Source organism: Chamaea fasciata, unplaced genomic scaffold (assembly GCF_029207755.1).
Source record: "Chamaea fasciata isolate MVZ Bird 193981 ecotype frontalis unplaced genomic scaffold, bChaFas1.0.hap1 SCAF_20, whole genome shotgun sequence".
Lineage (NCBI taxonomy): Eukaryota > Metazoa > Chordata > Aves > Passeriformes > Sylviidae > Chamaea > Chamaea fasciata.
In genome coordinates, this window is record NW_027094105.1 from 6,524,047 (window position 1) to 6,546,141 (window position 22,095).

The following is a 22,095-nucleotide window of genomic DNA, read 5'->3' on the forward strand; positions in this document are numbered from 1 at the left end:
CGGGCTGTGAAATGCGCTTTGCAGCCTTCGCCGGGCGGCGCGGAGCGCCTGCAATCCCGCCGTTCCTCCCGCTTTCCCCGACCTGTTGGTTTCCCCCTCGGCCTCCGCGGCGCTGCGAGAGGCGCAGGCAGGAGGAGGTTAAGGAGCGAGGGCGTTGCTGGATGCCTGATGTCATGGAGGCCGGCGGCGGCGGAGTGAGGGGCCCTTTGTTGGCAGCCGAGCCCCAGCAGCGCCCGGCGGCTGCCGCGCACGGCCGGCACCGCTGACTCTGCCCAACTTGGTTGGCTTCGCTTTTATTTCTTTTTTTTTTTTCTTCTTCTTTTCTTACTGACTTTTTTTTTTTTTTTTTCCTTTTATTTCCCGCCTTCTTCGCTTTCCCTTCCTCTCTCTCCCGCCAAAAGAGTTGGGGAAGGAGGGAAGATGGCTGGAGTTAAGTCCCCGGGAGAGGAGGTGCGGGGCCCCTGGATTTTCCGCCTCTCGGGCTCGCCCTTGTAGTGCTTTTCGGAGCGCTGGATTTCGTCGAATTTTCTTGGATATTTTGGTTTAGGCTTCTCCTGGATATGTTGTTTTAGTTCTCCCGGACTTTTTTTTAGACTTTTTCCGGATCTTTTTAGACTTTTTGTTTTAGACTTCTAACGGATAATTCCACATAGAAGAAGCTGAAGGGGGGGGGGGGGGAAGGGAAAACAAACAGCCGAAGCCAAACTCTAACAAATGAAAATGTTGGAGATTTGCTTGAAATTGGTGGGCTGCAAATCGAAGAAGGGGCTTTCCTCCTCCTCCAGCTGCTACCTGGAAGGTGAGTACCCACGGGGGCCGGGGTCGGGACGTGCTCCCGGGGGGCACAGCCCGATGCCATCACCACCATCCCGGAGTTTTATCCCTCGATTGCAAGTTGGGGCCAGGTTTGGGGGAGATGTTTGGAGCCGGCCAGGTTCAGGCTGGGCTTTGCCGTGCGGGGGTGAAGAAGCGAGCGGTGTCGGCGGCGTGCGGCCCCAGGTGCCTTTCATTAATGCTGTTACAGAGGGAGCGCGGCTCTACCATTTATGGTTGTAAAATGTCAAGTGATCTTATTGCCGAGCCCATAAACAAATCTCTATCTTCAGGCCTCAGCTTTATATATATTTTTTTTTCTTCCGAGGGGGGGAGGTGGGGAATCTTCCTTATTTTGGACGTGAAAAAACCCAACTCCATACTCAAGAAGAAAATTCAGACGAGTCCGTGGGTAAAATATTTTCAGCGTGCGTTAATACATAACTCCTTGGTCCATTTTGGTTATCCCCTTTCTTAGTGTGCTTTCCACAAGCATTCGTTTGACTGAATTTTCTTGCATGTTTGCTTTTAAAAAGTAATTTCTGCATCACACCCGTGGTTACTTGCAGACAGTGGGATGTTAAACATATGGACTCGACTGGTTTGGGTGGAAAGCTCGGGCCACAGAGGCACCGGGCTGGGCGGGGGGGAACTTAGGGCTGAGGTCTTGCTCGGTGTGACCCCGAGCAAGATTTTCACCCTGACGTGGCTTCACACCCTGCCCGTGGAAAAGCCTTGTGGTCCCTCCGTTCACCCTCTTCGCTGCCCTCCCAGGGCCGCGTCCATCCCGCAGGTCCAGGCTCCTTCAACTTCTTTTGTGTTGCTGGAGGTTGTTTCAGTGAAAATAATCCTCCTGCCAGGAGGACTGTGCTAACTCATCAAATCAGAGGCACGAAAGGCAGCAGCTGATTTCCAGGGGCCTATCGCAAGTCGTTGTTGCTCAACTCTCAAACATTCAGTGCAGAAATGGCCCTCGGAAATTCATAGGTTAGGAATCTCAAAATCTACAAATGGCCGCTCGTGGCAAACTCACTTGAAGAAGTTTTGGATCAAGAGTCTGTATTTATTGGATACATTCAGTGACTCTGAGGAATTTTCTGTTCTCTAAAATCAAAGAATAGTTTCCAGAGGACTTTTTCTGCTTATTTAAAGTTTCAGAAACCAAGTGGTGGGCAGATGCATGAATAATTTTGATGTTTTTATGTGACTGAATTCTTCTACGATCTTTAAAGTATACAAAACCTCTGTCTGTGTCCCCAGCCTCTGGTATTGCTCAGGGTGTGTGTGGAGAAGGAGCCCCAAGCTGTGCTGGGCCTCCTGCCTGTGCTGCTGGATCTTTCAACACAGCCCTGGGAGAACAGGCAGAGCATCTGGGGCCTCGTTTCCCTCTGCAGAAATGAATGCTGAAGGATGATGTTACAAGGGTGTTGCCCTGACTCTTTTTTGCAAGTTTTCTCTTTTGTGTTCATTGCAACCACTCCCCCCCTCCCCAGTTTGCAATGCAGTTTCATAATAGGATTAGAGCATAGTTGGACTTGACACTATAGGCAGTATGAGTTAAGAATGTTGGACACAATTAATATTGTAGTATTTCCACCTTCTGCTTCCCTGAGACTGTGGTTGCATATTTGTTTTTTATGGTGGCATGGGAAATGCATGTTGCAACAACTTTTACTGGATCTCTCAAGGTAGCTCTGTCTCACATCTCAGCTCACTGTGGGGCAAACCCAAAGCCAATGTCAGAGTGGATGATAAAGGTGTACAAATGTGGCAACTGCAACCTTAATGTGGCAGTCGGGACATAGCCAGCCCAGAACCCCCATGATTGATTGGGGAACTCCTGGAGAGCAGGGTGAGATACTCATCTGAGGGAAAAGAAGTTTGAAAAAGCAGAATTTTCTGTTACTCCTTTCTAAAGCTGAATGTATTCCTGGGCAGCTTTCTTATATACATTACTCTGAGGTTGAAATCATTGTTGAGGACTCCCCCAAAAGAATGGTGGTGTCTTGTCCCAAACTCCTGAATTCCAAGAGCACTAGTGAAATCCATTTGCTTGTGTTGCCATTAAGAATGTAACAAGTTTTTACATATGGATGTGTTATTTTAAGCTTGGCAGATCACGAGAAGGGGGCAGGGTTGTGTCAAGGGTCAGAAACTCCAGATCATTGCTCCTGGATCCCTGTGAACAGCCTGTGATGGCCAGTGCATTTCCATGCACATCCCTCAGCCTCTGTGAAGCTTCTGAAAGAATTAATGAGATGATGGTGATATCATTGGAGGATTTAACTCTGCTGTTGTTATTTTAGTTGTATGGAAAGCTGAAATTTACTATAATAGATTAGGAAACCTTAAGCATAACTGCTTAAAGGCTGAAAGGTCCATTAGGTGCTTGGAAAACCAGTTGCAGGCAGGAGGATAGATGAAATTTTACTTCATTCCTTATTTTTGTATTCATATGTTAACAGAAAATAATTCAGTTCTTGGTTGATGAATAGCATGGAATGTAACAAAATCAAGTCTGTTTGTTGTATTTTTAAACACACTTTTTGAGAATACTGTGCCGAGTCTGGATTTGGTGTAAGGAACGTGTGCAGGTGTCCCTTGACCAAGTAATCAGAGATGAGGTTTTCTTTTCATGGTGGTCCCTTCTGAAAGGCTTTTATGCTCTGTTAGTTTGCAGGAACGAGGGTTGTTTGGTGATGCTCTGTGTGTGGTGGGGAGGGCTGGCAGGTTCTGTGGCCCATGGCCCTGTGCTGCTGTGCAAGAGCAGACGGTCCTGCTCCATGAAAAAGCTGAAATCTTCTCTTAACTTGATCAAAAATAAGTTCAAACTTCTAACAATGACTGAGTTTTAGTATTGATGTTTGAGCTGGGCATTTCTTTGCCCTCATTTCTATTCCCACTAGTAAATATTATTTTAAAATGTGACAGATTTGAGTTTCTTGCATCTGCTTTCTCCTTTCTGCCTTTGCCAAAGTGAGTAATTCCTCACCCACTTCACACCAAGAAAGGGTAAAGAGTAGAAGGGAAGAGGCACAGTGAGCATTGCTGCCAATCTGATCAGGAAAACAGAACATGTCCATGTCCCAAATAGGGGCTGAAATAGTCTTGCTGCCTTTTTGGGCTTGGCTCTACCACTGAAAGGCAGAAGCCTTGTTTAAAACCTGTCAGTGTTCTCTGTGAAGTTTAAAAAAACATTGTGGGGACACTAGTTAGGTCCTTTCATTTCCTAACTGAAAAGACTCCTGTTCTGCCAGCTTTCTGACTTTCCCCCCCCCCTAATTTATTTATTCTTTTAGCTTTATTTATTTCTTTTAGCTTGTCTTGTTGCAGCTAAAGCCTAAGGAGGAGTGGCAGCCTGTACCCATTGCCCTGTTCCTGGAGAGGGATTTTTCTGATGCATTTGGGCATGTATTAAGCCTAAATTGACAGCACAGTGACTCAACTGCCCCAGTGTCACTGGGATCAGCAGGCAGGGCTTTGGTCACCCTGTTAGGGAGAGCAAGTGCATTAACCTGGAGTTGCTGCCTCCCTTCTGTTTGTTTCCTCTCTTCTTGGCTATTCTCTGCTCTTCACCTCATGGCCTCTCATCTACCACCCCTCAGCAGAGTTCTTGCTGTTACCCACCTTTCTGGCTTTGTAGTGGCTTCTTAGTTATGTGCCAGTTACAGGGGTTCTTATTTGTCCCATTGTTGTTAAAAAGTCTGGTTGATGTGCTTGCTACAGTTTCCCATGGGATGTGGTGAGGAAAGGGATTATCATTTCACAGGAAGAATTGTAACTGTTATCAGACCTAAAACAGATCATCCACAAATGTGCCTGTCCTTCCACAGAGCAGTCTGTGGGGCTGCTTAGTAAAACAAGGGAATATAACAGTAAATCTTGATGATTCTTGCTTGGTACTTTCCCTGCCCGGGGCTCAGAATCAGGCAGACTTCCCTACTTCTGCTCCTTCAGTAAGGAAACAAAACCAAAAGCTATAAAAATGAAGTTGTCAGAAATACTGAAGTGTCACTGAAGTTCGCTTGAATTTAGTTACTCTTCTCCCTTCCTCTCCCAGAGGTTATTGTCTAAGGTCAGGCAGAACTTAGTGGCAGATTTGGGAGTAAAGTTCAAATTTCTGCCATCCCCACTGTTCGACTCTGTCCATCTACAGCTGTGATTAGCTGGCTGAACATGATGTTTGCCATGTCACTAAGGGATTATGAGTGGAATAAACTCAGTGAATGAGCTCAGGTAGAGGCTACAGGTCTGTGTAAGAGTGAACTTGAAGAAAAACCCAACAAAACAACCCACAAACAAGCCAACAAAACAAAAAACCAACAGTAAAAGCCCTGAAATTATGGAATAATCTCTTGGAGGAGTGGGAGATGCTGCATCACCAGGGGTGCTCAGACAAGATCCAACACTGCAACTGTCTGTGAGGGTCTGTGTGAGCCTGGACAATGCAGCAGGAGCCATGGGTGCCCTTGTTCTCATGCTGGCATTCAGCAGTCTTGGGCTTCAGTGTTTGGAGCACTGGAGATTCCTGGTGTCCATGTGGAGGGAGCACTGCAGGAGGAAGGTGCCTTGCTGGGAGAGGTAATAGGGCAGCACAGCTAGGGAGACAGGTCCAGCTCAGAGGAGTGGGGCTGGATCAGTTTCTGCACTGCTTCATCTTTGTGTTTAAATACACAATGTTTAGAAAGTGGTTTTTATCCTCATGCTGGCTCTAAGTAGGTGGACTTTCCAAATATCAGCCAAGAGCAGGAAAACCAGCAGTTGCCATTGTTGCAGAAGGGTCTGTGGGCTGGGCTTTGCCGTGGGTAACGGGAGAGGCTGAGCCTGATCTCACTAGAGGGATGAGTCTGAAATAAAACATGAATCTTTCCTTCTTTTTTGGAAAGATCTGGTTTACAGGTTCTTCGATTTTATATTTAAATCTGTATTCCATCAGGCATAGGGAGTCTGTGAGGGCCACTAAGGAAAAATACTGAAACAGAGAGGCAGCTGCTCTGTCATATGTGCTCAGAGTTGGAAACATTTGAAAGTATTAAATCTGCTTTGCTATTCTGCCATTTATCATAGGTTCTTCCAGGGAAAAGAAAAGTAGAGGGAATGTAGGGAAAGGAGAAGGCTTAGGTGGCACGTGCTGTGCCTCCAAAGAGATTACTAGACGTGTTCTGCATTCCCTTGCTCTACAAACCTCGTGGAAAAAATGCCAGCACAGTTTGTAAGCCCACAGGATGTTTGTTTTGTAGGGAGACAGGAGGTCTCCTCCTTCCCTCGGGACTGCCTCGCAGTCAGCTATGGAGGAGCCAAGTGTAATCCTGTGCTCCTGCCTGTTTTCCAGCCCTTCCCTTACACGGAGAAGGAAATTTGCTTGCGTTGATCTAGAGCAGAATTGTTCATATCTGAGAAGTTCTCACACAGCCCCTAACAATGATTCATGGCTTTGTATGAACAGTAATGAGCAGGAGATAGTTACACTTAGGAAACCTTTTAGTGTGCAAGCATAAATGCCTTCTGTTAAAAACTTAATTTAAGGGGGAAATGATGACATTCTTAATGCCTCAAAATGCAAGCTGCTGTTGTCTTATTTCAAAGTCTGCACGGCTTTAATTAAGAGTCATCATTTAGTTGATGTTAGTGGAGAACTGAATTACAGTGCTGCTTTAGGACTCCTATCAGGAACCCAGGTGTTATCCAGAGCACGGTATGATCAGAGTAATAAATTGCAGCCTTGCTGGGATGCAGCACAAGACAAAGTGGATGTGTGGAAGGAGCGACAGCACAGCGATAACAGATTGAATTACGCTCGCTTCCTGCCCCATCAGCGTGCCAGGATGGCCTCCTGTAGGTACAGCAGCCAGGCTGATTTATTAGGAGGAATCTGGCCCACTGAAGATCTCAGCGGTGCTGTAAAATTGTAGTTAAAACCAGCAGTAGGAGGTGAAGAAGCTGTGTGTTGAAAAAGGCTCTCAATATGTAGGAACAGCAACGTCTGATTCCTGCTCTGAAGGGCTGGAATGTCTGGACAGATTTGCTGGAGGATCGCTCAGAGGGATAAACGCTGCTGACAGCCGGCTGTACGTGGCTCCCAGATGGACATGTCCTGTCTGCTTCTCTCGCTTCATGGTTTTGTGTCCTCAGTCTGCTGACAGTCTCCTCTTGGGGCCCAGATCTTTAAAAGTGTGTTTTGTCACGGTCTATCAAGCTTTTGCTACACTCGGGTCACCACAATTCTGCTCTTTCCTTTACGCTCTTCTCCGTGTTGACTCAGGGCCTCATCTTCCCTTTCTGGACACTCTTCGAACTTCATTCACCACCTTCCCCACCCCGGTTCTTAACTTGGGGTTCCTGTGTTCTGGAAAAACCAGCCCCACTCAGCCCAAGAGTTGTGTCTGGCATCTTTCCATCGTGCTCTCCTGCACAGCATGTTCACACGCAGCCTGCACCTCTGTTGGGGTGCCTGTGGCTGCACAGGAGGGTCAGACTGGGAGAGAGAGAGAGGGGTATGAGCATCCTCTGATTCCACTGGGAGACTGCTGTGGTTTTACAGCTTGGTCCTTGGTTTTGCAGGCATTATCACTGAGTCAGTGTCTGTAGGAATGTCATGGAGCAAAACCAGCCTTCCCCAACTCCGTGCCGCAGCTCGTGGGTGTTGTTGGCAGCTGGCATGGTGTTGTCTCACAGCTGAATCGAAGCACATACCTTGGCATCTGTGTGCAGTGAGTCAGTCCCAGCCTCGCCACGGCCTGGGCATGAGGGAGGGATTCTTGTGGAGTGCTTGGCTTTGCTCCCACATCCCCATCCCTGTCTGTGCCTGAGCCATCCTCCGCTGGGCTGCGATCGTGCTGGGGTTGGAGGGGAGCCTGCCTTGGATTTCCTGCCTTCCTGTCGAATCAGTGCCCCGTGTGGGAGGCATTTTCCTTCCTAACAGAGGTTATGGTCCATCCCATGGAGCAGCAAGTGCTGGTTTGTCCCATATCTGGGGAAGAGCATCAGAGCATTGCTGCTTGCTGAGGTTGTGTCTGCCACTTGCAGCTCTGCCGTCTTTTTGTTCCAGGTGTTCACTGATGGTTTAACTCCTGGGAGTATCTCCCGTCACTGCAGTGCCCTGTGTTTGATAAGGGAGCTTAATGGGCTTGACAGGATCAAAGCGTTTTCATGGTAAAATGATTATAGCTTAATTTCTGAAAGTGGATTTTCTGTTTCTTTTCTCATTGCCACACTTGAGGGAAACCCAGGCTATTAAAATACATTCTCCTGCAAGAGACAGGAAGAGGAAGCCAAGATGTCAAGGTGCTTTAAAATAACCATCCAACACACTACCACTTTTTCTGACTGTGGAATCATTTAGAAAGTGGAATTATTTAGCTGCTCTGATTCACTGTGGAAATATATATCTCTCTGCAGTTACAGTTTGGCTAGGAAAACAGGCCCAGCAGTGTCTGTATTTGCTATTTTGCTCACATGTATCATATACATTTTCCAACAAATACAGTAGTACTCATATACATAAGTAACCACCCAGAGAGCCTTTACCAGTGGTCACCTGACCAACGTGTCAAGGATGCCAGATTGGCTTTGGGTAAATAGTGGCCACCACTACTATTTACACTTTCACTATCACAGATAACAGATAATATTGGAAAATAATACGTATTGTTAGGATTTGTAGGGTTGAATTTTGGGGAGGTTGGTCGGGATTTTTGTTTTAGCATTTCCACACTGGGAATGTATTTTGGACGCATCCGCATCCTCACTGAACTTCCATGCCTTTTCTGGTGTCAGTTGCATCAGTTCCTCACCGGTTTACTGGCACAGCTTATACTGAATTTCCAGGCCAAACAAGCAGTAGTGTTAAAACAATGTTTTGATGTGCTTGCATCTGTATAGCAGCACAATGCTGCTGAGTATTGCAGGTATAAAAAGAGTACCGTGCTCCCAGGTCAGCTGACAGTCTGGGAGACACTTGGGATGGGGTTTCTCTGTCCAGAGCCCTGCGTGTGCAGAGGAGTGGCTCAGCAGACGGGCTGATGCTTTGTGATGAAGGGCAATTCCATGGTGCAAGGGGCTGCTGTGACAGTGCCGTGTTTCCTGTCCCCAGAGCCGCACTGACGCAATGGTTTGTGTGCAACGCCGTGACCTTGCTCAACAAACTCATCCAGATGGAGAATGACCCTTCAAAATACAAGAGTTTCACAACTTGTTGTCCAGGCTCTGTGCCAGTACAGTCAGGCATGGCGCTGCCAGCACATCTGGGGGTCGCGTGTTAAAGGAGTGAGGGGGCACAATTATCTGGATCATTTCTGCTCCAAACTCTACAGTCATGCTCCAAAGTGAAGGACTTGCAGGAATAACTGCAATGAATTCCCTGATGTTTTGGGACTTGCCTGATACTGAATGTTACACGCCTATTGTGCTGGGGTGTACAAAACGCTTCGGAGTTTGGTTTTTCCCTTGCTTATAAAGTTCAGTTTTCAGGAATCTCTGTCTTTGGAGGTGTCTCAGGGTTCCTAAAAAAATGTAGAAGTATGCTCAGCACTGCTCTGGTTTGAGAGTGATGGGCAGGAGAGAGGGCAACAAAAAAGACACTGCCTTGTCATCAAATAAGAGAAATGATTAAAAATGTTGTGAAGAGCAGAAAGACCTAACTCCTCCTTAAATACCATGTCTTATAAATCTTGCCCTGCTTGGCTCCATTTGCTGCACGTTCTGGCCATTTCATTTATAGGATAATTGGGGGATTTAGCTTTTTAAAGGTCCTGGGTTTGTTTTCAAATCTAACCATTCCAGCAGTTAGGTATGAGCCAAAGGATTTACAGGCAGCAAACAGCCTACGTGAGCTGCATTTACTGGAGGGATGGAGAGGGGGTTTGCCTTTCCTGCATTTCCTGAGAGGCAGGAGCTGAGGCCTCTGGGAAGGCTGCGGACAGCTCTGGAACAAGAGTGTCCTGCCTATGTGGCAGGAGATCTGCATTAAGGCACTGTCCATATCTGTCCTCTGACGCACGAGGAGCACACGTGTCATGAAACAATGCAACTTAGAAAGTCAGAGTGCGTGGGCTGGCCAGATGTCTTTTATCAGCCAAAATGAACCTGCTTTTTCCTTTCTCTCTCTCTTTCTCCTCCAGAAGCCCTTCAGAGACCGGTAGTGTCAGACTTTGAGCCGCAGGGTCTGAGCGAAGCAGCTCGCTGGAACTCCAAGGAAAACCTTCTCTCCTGCCCTAGTGAAAATGACCCCCATCTCTTTGTTGCACTGTATGATTTTGTGGCAAGTGGGGACAACACTCTCAGCATAACTAAAGGTAAGGTCACTGGCCAGAATTCCACTGGGACTGTGGGAGAAGGTGTAGAAAGGAAAGTCATTGTGAAATAATTAAGTTTTATACCAAGCCCTGTGGAATTTTTTTTTTACTGTGGGAAATCATCTTAAACAAATACAAATTATTCACAAAGTCATGACCTTTTTTAAAGGTTGTAACTGTCTTTTTTTATTGCATTGGGCAAGAAACTGTTTGCCAAAACTGAAGTCTGCATTAGGAGCAAGAATTTGAACTGAGAAATTAAACTAAGCTGATTTTGGAGGCTGGCCTCTTATTTTCACAGTTCTCCAAAACAGAGTCCCTGAAAAATGACTGTACAGATATAAGGACCAGAAGGATTGAGTAAGAAAACACCGTATGTACTCCAAGTCACATCTACTTACCTTCCTAATTGAAATTATTTTTTTATTTTTTATCCACTCAAGTTCTTTCCTAGCTCCAACAAGCCAACTCAGTTCAAATAAAATTTGCTGGATTCATTTTTTAAACTCAAGCAGCATTGGAGCTGGTGCAGAACTGCAGGAGAGCCTAAAAATCTGAAGCATGTGACTTTATTTGGCTTGGAGAGGTCCACTCAAGCTTGAAGAGAAACACATGCTCCCTGCTGAGTCAGATACCTATTCTTATAGGAGATCTGTTAGGCAGAAAGAACTTATCTTTGCCCTCAGCTCCCGGGCTTGCCATGTCTAAACACATTTTCTTTTCCCCAAAGGTGAAAAGCTCCTTGTGCTGGGCTACAATCACAATGGGGAGTGCTCTAAACACATTTTCTTTTCCCCAAAGGTGAAAAGCTCTGTGTGCTGGGTTACAGTCACAATGAGGAGTGCTCTAAACACATTTTCTTTTCTCCAAAGGTGAAAAGCTCCGTGTGCTGGGTTACAGTCACAATGAGGAGTGCTCTAAACACATTTTCTTTTCGCCAAAGGTGAAAAGCTCCGTGTGCTGGGTTACAGTCACAATGAGGAGTGCTCTAAACACATTTTCTTTTCGCCAAAGGTGAAAAGCTCCGTGTGCTGGGTTACAATCACAATGAGGAGTGCTCTAAACACATTTTCTTTTCGCCAAAGGTGAAAAGCTCCGCGTGCTGGGCTACAATCACAATGGGGAGTGGTGCGAGGCGCAGACCAAGAACGGGCAAGGCTGGGTTCCCAGCAACTACATCACGCCGGTGAACAGCTTGGAGAAACACTCGTGGTACCACGGGCCGGTGTCGCGGAACGCCGCCGAGTACCTGCTGAGCAGCGGCATCAACGGCAGCTTCCTGGTGCGGGAGAGCGAGAGCAGCCCCGGCCAGAGATCCATCTCCTTGCGCTACGAGGGCAGGGTCTACCACTACAGGATCAACACTGCCTCCGACGGCAAGGTAGGCTCCAGGCTCTGCAAACCTTGCTGGGATGTGCTTGGTCTGCGTGAGGTCAAGCAGCGGAGCTGAGCTGAGCAGTTCTGAGCTCTGGTCGCAGGGCTCGTCATCTGTAGTTGTAGTGAGCTGTGAGAATCTGGCGTGGCTGGGACAAAACGGTTTTTATTCCTTTAGCAAACTGTGCGATACAGGTCAGCAGTGGAACGCTTTAAGGGAGAAAGTAGTAGAGCAGAATCTAATGGATCGTTAATAAGAGATTCTGAGGATTCTTGTCCCTTATGTTCAAAAGATAAGATCTCTTTGGCTGTCACATCAGAAAAGTCAGTGCCTGTTGCTAATAATCCTATGAATGTTAGGGACAGAATGCTTTCTGAGGTATTCTGCAGTATTTTTAACTACTGTTTTGATTTCTCTACAGTATTTCAGCGTGATCATTGGAGACGGGTAGGCATTTTCACTTTTATATGGGCTTTGTCCCCAGTTCCTTCATCTTTTCCTTAGATTGTTGTGTGCTGTAGCAGTGTTGCAATGCTGTGCTTTGTGGATGCTGCAGAGAAATGTTAGCATAAAAGTGTAGTTTTCCACAGATTTTTGTTTTAATTTCATGGAAACATTTCTACTGGCATTGGATTTTGGAAAATGTTGTTTTTTAACAAACCTATTTTAAGCAGTGTCTCTTTAGATCCTGTGCAGAAGTTGAAGTGTGGGTCTGGAGCATGGCTGCTGAGGCTCTTCTTGCCAGCATCTACTAGATGACAGATTCTGTGCCATTAAATTTCTTCAAAAGAAAAAAATAAAAATAATGAAGTATAGTAGCAGCCCACTGTGCTCAATTTTCCTTTGTCCTGTGAGAGCTTTACTCTTCTTACAGCAATGCTGACTGCAAAATCTTTAGTATGAAAATACAGGGACCCAGTACATGGTGTTTCCTATTTATCAGACTCAGCACTCTAAAACCTCCAATAGGATAACCAGATTTTATTCAGTGATGAAATTCTTTTTGTCTGCTTTGGCAAATGGGTTGTAATTGAGACAATTCTGACCATGTTATTTAAGGCAACATATTTCCAACTCATGGCATTTTGGTTCTTCCTTCTCCCTCCCATGTAGACACTCTCTGTGGTCAGCATCAGCTCTGTGAAGTGCTGACATGCAGCATACTGGAAGGACTACATGGCAGTCTGGAATATTATCCTTCTGTCTGTCTCTGTAGTGGATATTCCTTCTATTCCCATGGATGCTGGCAGATGAGCAGTGCTCACATGTGAACATTTTGATCTGAAGGCTCCTTGGGTTGGTGTAAATAAGCATGTGTCCGTGAGGAGATAGCACATGTTCTCCATTTGAGCTGTAATAGAGTTTGGCATATGAAGGCTTTCATCCCAGCAGAGCTGTTTTTATCCCAGAAAAACAGTTCTGCAGAGCTCCAGCAATCCATCCAGGTCTGTGTTAGCCAGGTTAACTGTTTGTTTTCCACAAAGTTGCTTGCATTGGTGTTTTTGAGAAAAAGTGCAGGTTGGAACAATTCGCTAAAACAGATCTGCAGCTCACGGTAGTTGGAAATACAAAATTGAGCAGCAGCAGTGACTGAGACCTGTGGCTTTTGGGCGTTGCAGGATCTAGCAAAGAGGTAGCCACAGTCCTCCTGATGCTGTGCCAAGTGCCAACGTCCCTGCAGAAGGGGCGGTTTGCCATGTCCATGCATCATGTGCTGCAGTTCGCAGCCTGGCGTGTTAAACCTCATCGGTTTCAATTTGCGTTAACGAGCCGGGCAGCGAGTTGCGACATCTTAGAGGCAGATGTGCTGCTGGGCTGGGGACACTGTGCTCTTCCAGCACCCTGTCCCCGGCTGTCATAGCTGAGGAGCTGGGAAGAGAGAGAGCCAATATCCCTGTTTGTCCCTCTGCGGAATGGAGGCTGCTGGAGCAGGTCCTGCTCTGAGCTGCTCGTGTCGCACTGTGTTTATTACCATGATCAGATCATGGCCGTCCTGGAGGAAAGCTCTTACCTTCACTGCCTTGAACACCTGGGGCCCTCCCAGCCTGCTGGATCGTTAGTCAGCCTGTCCAGGGAATTTAATATCTCCCAGTGCTGCAGTAAGGATGAATGGCTTTGGTGGGATCATATCCTGTGCCTGACAAAACACGCTTCGGGAGAAAGAGGTATTAGAGGAACATGTGGAGCAGCTGCTGCTCAGCACAGTGGTGTGTCCTGCATTGCAAAGCCTTTTTCCTGGGGGAAAATTGAAGGGACTAGAGAGATCAGAGGTTTGTGCATCTTAATTTTAGTACAAATGATACTGAGTGCGTTGGCGTTCAACAACTTTAAAAAAATTCCTCTGGGATTTTTTTCTTTATTTCCCACATTAATGGGTCATATTTTTCTGGACCACCCTCTAATGTTTTGTTTTGTTGGTTGGGTTTTTTTTTTAAGGAAGGTTTTAAAAGTGACCTTTCTTGATTTGGCTGGCACAGTGCAGCCAGTCATCTGGTAAACCACTTCTGTGGTACAGAGGACTTGGTTTTCCTGACTTGATAGTACTTGAGGGAAAACCTCCTATTGAGTAACCCAACTGAATAAACAGCCTTGTCCAGGCAGTTCTTCAAATCCTGCTGTCCTCAGCAGGAAGGAAGCGGGACTGGGGTCCTGCTTGAGTCTCTTGGATCCTCCAGTGGCTGAATTGGATTCAGGCTTGAACCTTCATGGGCTTTTTGGTGTGGATGTTCAGTTTTGTCTGATGAGTGGGGAGCAGGAATGCCATTGGATTGGGATGTGCTGAGGTTAGCAGGGGCCAGTTTAACCACCTGTATAAAATACTCCAGCCAGGAAAAAGGAGTTGTAGTCTGGTGGCAGAAGTGCAGATGAGCAGCCCATTTGTGCAAGCAGAGCTCCTTGGAATAGGTCTAGTGTTTATGGTTTGTTTGGTACACAAAAATTGACCAAATAATGTCTCAACAACATAGCCAGGAAGCAAACTTGAGTCCTTATAAAACTCAGATGCTGGGTCTGTCACCTCTGTAAGTGTACAAGTCAGCAGCACCACATGGTTTTCTTGTTGGATGTCATCGGTGAGAGGTTAGAAAAAACCTGCCTACAGAATAAACATGTTTACTGGTGGAAGTTTATCTTAATGTAAATGGAAAACTTAATGAGTGTTAAGGCATGGAATGTTGCTTTGTGGCCTGTACAGGGCAGTCCTTTTCTGTCCTCATCTTGCTGCAGGTTTTCTCTGAAATCTTTGGCCATTTATTTAGCTTCTTTCTCCTTCTAAAACAGGATCGTACAATCTGTCACACTAAATACAGATATCTCTAATTTTCATGAGATACAAGTTGTCATAAAACCATGGGGGAGCTTCCTTCTCCATGCCTCTCTTAATACTCCCAAGTAATCCTGGAGCTCAGCTTTTTCTACATCCATATTTTTAGATTTTAATTCTCAGTGTAACATGGGAACTGCTCATACCACTGCAAGTACTTCAAGTCATTCCCAAACAGGCATGGCTTGTTTTAAATTGTGGTTGTAGTGACTTATACTTGATCATTTAGACCAAGCAGCTGTAACAGCCTCTTATGTTGTCACTTTTCTATTCAGAGAACGTGGTTTTAAGGTGGTTTCACCTGTTTGATCGTGAAATATGTTGTAGGTTTTTGTAGGAGGTTGGGGTTTTTTGTTTGTTTGAGGGGGTTTTTTTAGCCATAGTGTTGAAATGAGATTTGGTCTAGTTACTTTACCAAAAGAATATTTGATTCATTTTGGTAGAGAGTTGGGAGCATGCTCCCCAGGAAGTTGCCATTATTTTCCAGTCTCCATTAAAAAGACTTTAGTCAAGTTTGAGAGTGGTTTTGTCCCTTCCTGCAAACATTTTTTTTTCTCTTGCAAATGCAGCTCCCTGTTTTTGTTGGTGATACTCTCTTATTGCTGAAGCTTCAAAGATGCATTTTCTTTTTCCATCCAAAAGTTCTTTCTAGGTGGAAGAAGCAGAATTTCACTCGAAGTCTGGGATTTTTAGATGCCTGGCAGCCCTATCAACTTCCCAGCTTCCTGAAATCCCAAACAGATGGCCACTGCAAATGCAGAAACTGTTGAGTGTACATCCAGCATGTCAGAAGCATTTGGGAAGTTTGATCATAGCTGTTGGCATGTTGATGTAGCAGCAGGACTACTGTGTGGACTGGACAGGAATTTGGGTGGCCTGACATGGTGCTGTTCTTCCTGTGAGCTCGTCCCTTGCCAAACCTTGGTCCTTTGTGAGAAATGGAGCTCTTCCATCTTCAGTCTTGTAGGCTAGACTATGATGCAAAAATGCTTATTGATACAAAGATTTCTCCCCGTCCTTCAGGGAGAACTTTTCAAATAATCAAATTTCTAGCTTTTTTCACCTTGCCTGGTAGTAGACTGGGCTTGAGGATGAAAACTGGAAACACACAGCTCTGGTGGGAGGGAGTCAGTTGCCCATTATCTTTAGCAGGATTTTAGGCTTAAAGTGGATCTTCTGTATAAATGTTAAGAAGGTAACAAATATGGGTTATCATGCCTCGCAGCAGGTTTTCATTCAGTGGTAATGATTTTCCTTCTGTGCTATTGATCAGTGCCCATCACGGGGATGGAACAGACCAGCTCCTGACTTCATGTTAAACCTCTGCAGAAGCTCGGGCCTAAAGCAGGGAAAACTCTGGTTTGCCAGTGATGCTTCCAGGAGAATTTAGGCAGGTGAAAGTGTCATAACCCAAATAGTAATAGTGAAATTGAGACACTGAGGCTGACACCCCTCCCATACTCTCCAGGAAATGTCCCATTGACCACCTTTTGAAAAAAGACATCTCAAGCAACAGCATGCTATTTGCAGCCATTTTTGCCCTGTTGTTTTGGCAAAGTGCATGTATTTTCTCCTGAATCCATGCCTTTCCCATGTAAGCATTGATTGTTCTGGGCTCTGGAGCTGGTTACAGAGCTTGTGGAGCTCACGGTTCCGTGGCTCAAGTAGAAGCAACGCCACACTTTGCTTTCACGATTTCGTGACGCAGCTCCTGCCTACGAGTTCTCCAAAGGGCATTACCTGAACGAGCTTTTCCCTTCCCCTTTGGTTCCCAGCTCTATGTGTCTTCAGAGAGCCGCTTCAACACCCTGGCAGAGCTGGTCCATCACCACTCCACCGTGGCGGATGGGCTCATCACCACGCTGCACTACCCGGCGCCCAAGCGCAACAAGCCCACCATCTACGGCGTGTCCCCCAACTACGACAAGTGGGAGATCGAGCGCACCGACATCACCATGAAGCACAAGCTGGGTGGGGGCCAGTATGGAGAGGTGTATGAAGGAGTCTGGAAGAAGTACAACCTGACAGTGGCCGTGAAGACTCTCAAGGTAGGGCTCAATCTCGGAGCGTTCCCCCATTCAGCTGGGAGCGAGTTCGGGCTGGCTGCCTGCCCTCAGTTCTGGGTAGGCGTTTGCGTTGATGGCGGCCCTCCCTTTGAGTGCTCTAGGCTGGAAATTGACTATTTTTAAAAGAGCTTGATCATCTTATGGTTTATGTGATACCTATAACACTTGTATCTAAACAAAGGAGGATGTTAACAGCACAATTTTTGCTGGAGAATGGATGAAACCTTAGAAAAGTAAACAGTGCTGTGGTGTGTCACATTCAGGGTGTGGTAAAGGTGAGCTGTTCAGGGATGAACACACCAGCACAAGCTGGTGTATTAAGGAAAACTGTAGATTGTGAGTTAGTCAACACAAAATTCAAAGCCTGTGCTTCAGGGAGGCTTTACATGTTTTGATTTTCTGTCTTATGTGGTGTCTTTCCCAAAAGACAAGCTCCCTGTGTACCTGGAAGTCTTAAGCAACTGTTCGCAGCTGCTTCTTATCAAAAGACACAAGAGGAGGAAAAATGGTATGCAAGCTGAGGTATATTAAAATTCATAAGTGGCTTTAATGAAGAACTGGATAATCAGTTCTGTTTCTGGCTCTGCTCCCTGATTTCTGCGTCTTGGTTTCCTTGTCTCTTGAAATGCAAATAGTGCTCTGTGAGTTCATAAGGTCGTGGCTAATTCATCTATGTTTATAAAACTGTCTTGAGATCTTCTGGCACCATCTGCACACATTGCATTTGATTGCTTAATAGGAGTTTATGCGAACTTGACACCATGTTCTCTCTCCTCGAATGGGGACATGGTTTGGTCTTGCAGAAACAAACAGAACCGAGGGTTTCGTTTGTTTCTTTTTTGGTTTTTTTTGCAATGGAAATTTTGAAGTGGAGAGAACTCTGTAGACGCTTCAGCGTTGGGGGAAGAACCTTTCCTTGATTTGGGGAAAATATTTCTTCCTTGCTCTCCGAGCAGTGCCTGCCTCAGTACTTCTGGGTTGCCATGGCTGCAGAAAGTATTTTCATTTTGGCCTTCTCTGTACTCTGGAGGTTCCTGCTGCTGCTCCCAGCGGGGGAGTCCAAGTGCTGCTTGCACAGGGAGCGAGTGACATCTAGTGTTGTCCCTGCTCGGGATTGCTCGGAGCACTGCGGTGCAGGTGAGCTGGGATGTGACCAGCTTCAGCAAAACAGCTGCTCACACCGAGGAGAGCTCAGCTCTTTCCTGGAGCGCGGCTTGCAGTAACATCTTCCTGCTGCTGGTTGCAGTGTGAGGATTCCTGATGCTTTCAGACTTCCCATCTTGCTCCAAACTGAAGTTGTTGCTTTCGTTCTCTTCTCCCTAAAACCCATCAACATAGGCAAACTGCATGTTACCCATCAAATCTGTTTGTGCAAAGGAGAAACCTTAATACAGACCATGGCTGTTTCAAATAAATAAATATTTAATGAAACATGGCTAAAAGTGGTTCATAATGTAGTATGGAGCAGCATGTTCCACTGGGGAGTGTAAGAACAACCAGGAAGAGAGTTGAGAAACACTTCAACGTGCAATTATGCACGCTAAAACCATCCTTAAAAGCAAATTTATAATCCACCTTCTTTAAATCCATTAGTCTACTGCCTGACAGGTGGGATTATAGCTTTCTTCAAAGTTTTGGGAAACATTTTAAAACTGCATTTATATCCCAGTTCTACTGGGAAAAACAAGCCTTTTTCAGCTTCTGCCCAAATCTTCGGATGACTCATTTTATTTTCCTTTGAGAGAATGTTTTTCAAAACTTTGTATGATTCTTCTTGCTCCTTCCCCATCTACCTCAGATATCTCTGTAAGAAAGATAAAGGAGAGCGAAGACTAAAAGAGAGAGGAAGAGAAAAGTCCTTCCAGCTTCTTTTTGAATAATGATGCTTACGAACACCCATTTGTTGTTCAGTTTTCTATCAAGTGCCTAAAGATAGCTCATGGCTGGCACAGAACTGGAGAAGAAGCGATCGAAGCAGCACACACTGTTCCTCAGCATTTAACTGGAGAGGGCAAGACCATGTTTTGGTTATGAGATGTTGCCTGTTAAAATCCATCCCTGGCAGCTCTGTTGCACAGTATCTATCAGGGGCCATTATAACAGGCCGTGCTCTGAATTTGTGTTTTTTACCCCAAATTGGACGGGAGCACAAGGCAGTGGCTGTGGAGTTGGGGGGCTCTGTGACCTGCACTGGACTAAGTGCAGCTGATTGTGACTCTGGCCACAGCTGGTTCTCCTGAGGGCCGTTTAATGGCTGAGCTGCTGTGAGCTGATCAGCTCAACGCATTTCTTACTGCACACCTCGGCTCTGCTGCCCCTAGGACTGCCTCTGTTTTTTCTTTTGTGCTTTTTCTTTTCTCTCTCCTTTATTTTTTTTCCCCAGCAGAGAAGCCTGTGTTTTAAATTAGGTAACATGTAACCCTGGTGTCCCTTAATGCCACGGCATGGCCCTGTGCTGTGCTGGGAGAATGCTGGTCAGCCAGAGCTGTTTTATTTCTGCCATGGTTTACTATAGTGGGAGCTGGGAGCCAGCTAAAGCTTGGTGCTTTTCCACGACATCAGGTTTTCAGAGAGGTCATTCCTACAGTGGTTCTCTGTGTGTGTCCTTCCTATTAATATGGTCACTGAGAGGTAAGAAATTTCAAACTGTGGAGCAGCTATGCAAAGGACAAACCTTCCAAGGTTTGTGTAGGATGAATAAGACAAAGGCATATTTAGGATAATTTTGCAACCTGGATTATTAACCCAGTTTCCTTTGCCAAAGGGAACAGTTTAAGGTTCTGCTCAAAAGGACCTTTGGACTATTAGTTTTGACAGTGTGTTGAGCAAATCGCAGCTGTCAATCAATCTAATTGGCAATGAATAGTAAATGATTGAATGGAAGTGTTGGAAGAATGCTCTCAGTGCTAAGTGCAGGGCAGGGAGCTGGCTGGATCTCACAGTGGCAGCCCACTGTTATCGTTCTCACCAGCAGCAGTAAATCCTTTCCAATCCTTCCCTAAAACACTTTGTCCATGTAGCCTGTCAACATTAATCCATCATTGAAAAAAATATGGATATAGAAAGAAACATTGCTTTAGGAATAGATCTGTATTTTTGCACCACTTTGAAATGACCTTCCGGCCATTTGGGGCATATCTGCTTCACAAAAATATGTCTTTTGAGCAAGATTGTATCTTCCTTGGTTTTGTGCTGTGCCAAGTAACTTTATGGCGTCCAACAAATTGGTAGTGACACGTCTGCCCAGAATGGATACGTCATGGGTCGGGCTCTAAATGCCAGAAATGAATCTGTGAAACTTTAAGCTTTCAGTCTCACAGTGGCTGCCATCGGTTGTACCTCCCTGACTGAGAGAGGGGATTTCTTGTTCCTGCCCAGTGAACCCAAGGGCCTGCCTTTCAGCAGCCTCTCAAGCATTTGATTGTGGTGTATCCTTTCTTTTATGTTTGTTCTTGTTCCTTTTCTGTGCTTTTTATTTCATGTTATCTTCTTTTTCTTCTGTTAGGAACAAGCGTGTTTTTCCTTTTCAGCTCCTGAGCGTTCTGTGAGAGACCCTTCACAAAAGGGATATGGATTTTCTTGCCCCAGAAAGCTCAGCTAGTATGAAAATGACAAAAATATGTATTCTTAAAATCATACAAAAAATTAATGTTTGTAACTCCCTGGCTTTGTGTTGTGGCTACAGGGAAAAATTACTGTGTGGGAACTGTGGCTTATGTTGTCAGTTTGCAGTTCTTTTTGTTTCCTCATACAAAAATCTGTTCCTCCTTTGTGTACACTTCCTTTGCCAAAACTTTGCCATTGTTCTGCAGGAGGATACCATGGAGGTGGAAGAGTTCTTGAAAGAAGCTGCAGTAATGAAAGAGATCAAGCATCCGAACTTGGTGCAATTATTAGGTAAGTGATAAATACCAAGCAGAGGGATTTGAACTAAACCCTTGTGCAGTGATATGGATGTTAAGGAGCAGATAAGCTGCTTACCATACCAAGGCTTTAAATACAGACACTTATTGTCTGGCAAAAATTCACAATTTGTACCACTAATACTTGATTTTTAATGATCTCGTCTCCCTAATGTTTAATTTGCCAGAGCCTGAAGCAGAAAATTAAACCGCTCTATTAACCACTTCCAAGCTGAGTCCATTCTTTCCCCAATCCCCATTTTTCTGCCTTCTGGAGGTACAAATTGCCTTTCAAGGATGAAACCTGAAGATTCACTGATAATTCTGCAACATTTATTGTCAACTTTACGTTGTTCCCCAGGGGTGTGCACACGGGAACCTCCTTTCTACATCATCACAGAGTTCATGACGTATGGGAACCTGCTGGATTACCTGCGGGAGTGTAACAGACAGGAGGTGAATGCTGTGGTGCTGCTGTACATGGCAACTCAGATCTCCTCAGCCATGGAGTACCTGGAGAAGAAAAACTTCATCCACAGGTGGGAAGGACAGTGAGCACCTTGAATCTCGAGCACAGAACAATCCTTGATGTATTTTCTTCCCTTTCAGGCTGTCACAGCATTGATTGGTGTCATATATTTAACACACTAGTGCAAATCTGGCACAGTCTATTAACCTGTCCAAAAGATGGCTTTTCTCTCAGGGTTTTTCTCTTGCCTTTGAAGTAGATGCAGATTAAAGACACATCAGTACTTACATTTTTGGGCAAGGCCTTAAATGGGAATTTAAGCCCAAAGTAATGGACTTTTAATGGACCAGACAAGCCACTTCCTTGTTTCTAACAACCCTTCAAACCAGCTGCAGTTGGTGGTGCTGGATGTGTGCAGGTCCCCGCAGCAGAATCACCCTCCGGAGCACCGCCTCATCCCCTGTTCTTTCTTGTTTGGTTCACTTTGTTTTCCACTGCAGGGATTGTTCCGTGCTATTGTCCAGATTGTGTATTCACTTTAATAAGCATCTCTGCTGTCTTAAAAGTCTCAGGGACTCTGACCTTTAAAGTGTGCTGCAATTATGGCTGGAGCTTTGCATTCCTTGTCTGCAGAAATGGGCTCCTGGCAATGTAATGACACATCCTGCGCCGGGGCTCGAGAGTGGCTGAGCTTTGTACAAGATGCTCTCGGTGTCGTAGCGTGACCTTTCCTGCCCAATTAACTGGAATATAGAATTAGCACGTGTTTTTTTTTCACAGAGACAAATATGAAGATCGTGTGTAAAGTTCTAGGCGCTCTTCTAAGCCATGAGCTGCCTTTTGCTGCTTGAAAGG

General features: G+C 45.6%; 1 protein-coding gene across 2 annotated transcripts in view; it reads left to right on the forward strand.

Moving 5' to 3' along the window:
- ABL1 (ABL proto-oncogene 1, non-receptor tyrosine kinase) overlaps positions 1 to 22,095 on the forward strand; it is a 78,379-nt gene that overhangs the window by 45,165 nt on the left and 11,119 nt on the right. The window contains exons 1-6 of one of the 2 annotated variants that reach the window (XM_066200972.1): positions 180 to 799; positions 9,933 to 10,106; positions 11,192 to 11,487; positions 16,579 to 16,851; positions 20,682 to 20,766; positions 21,133 to 21,310. In XM_066200972.1, the coding sequence (XP_066057069.1) occupies positions 715 to 799; positions 9,933 to 10,106; positions 11,192 to 11,487; positions 16,579 to 16,851; positions 20,682 to 20,766; positions 21,133 to 21,310 (1,091 nt within the window). In that variant the 5' untranslated portion in view covers positions 180 to 714. Of the gene's footprint in view, positions 1 to 179; positions 800 to 9,932; positions 10,107 to 11,191; positions 11,488 to 16,578; positions 16,852 to 20,681; positions 20,767 to 21,132; positions 21,311 to 22,095 lie in introns of those variants that run through there. The other variant, XM_066200971.1, reaches the window with a different exon arrangement.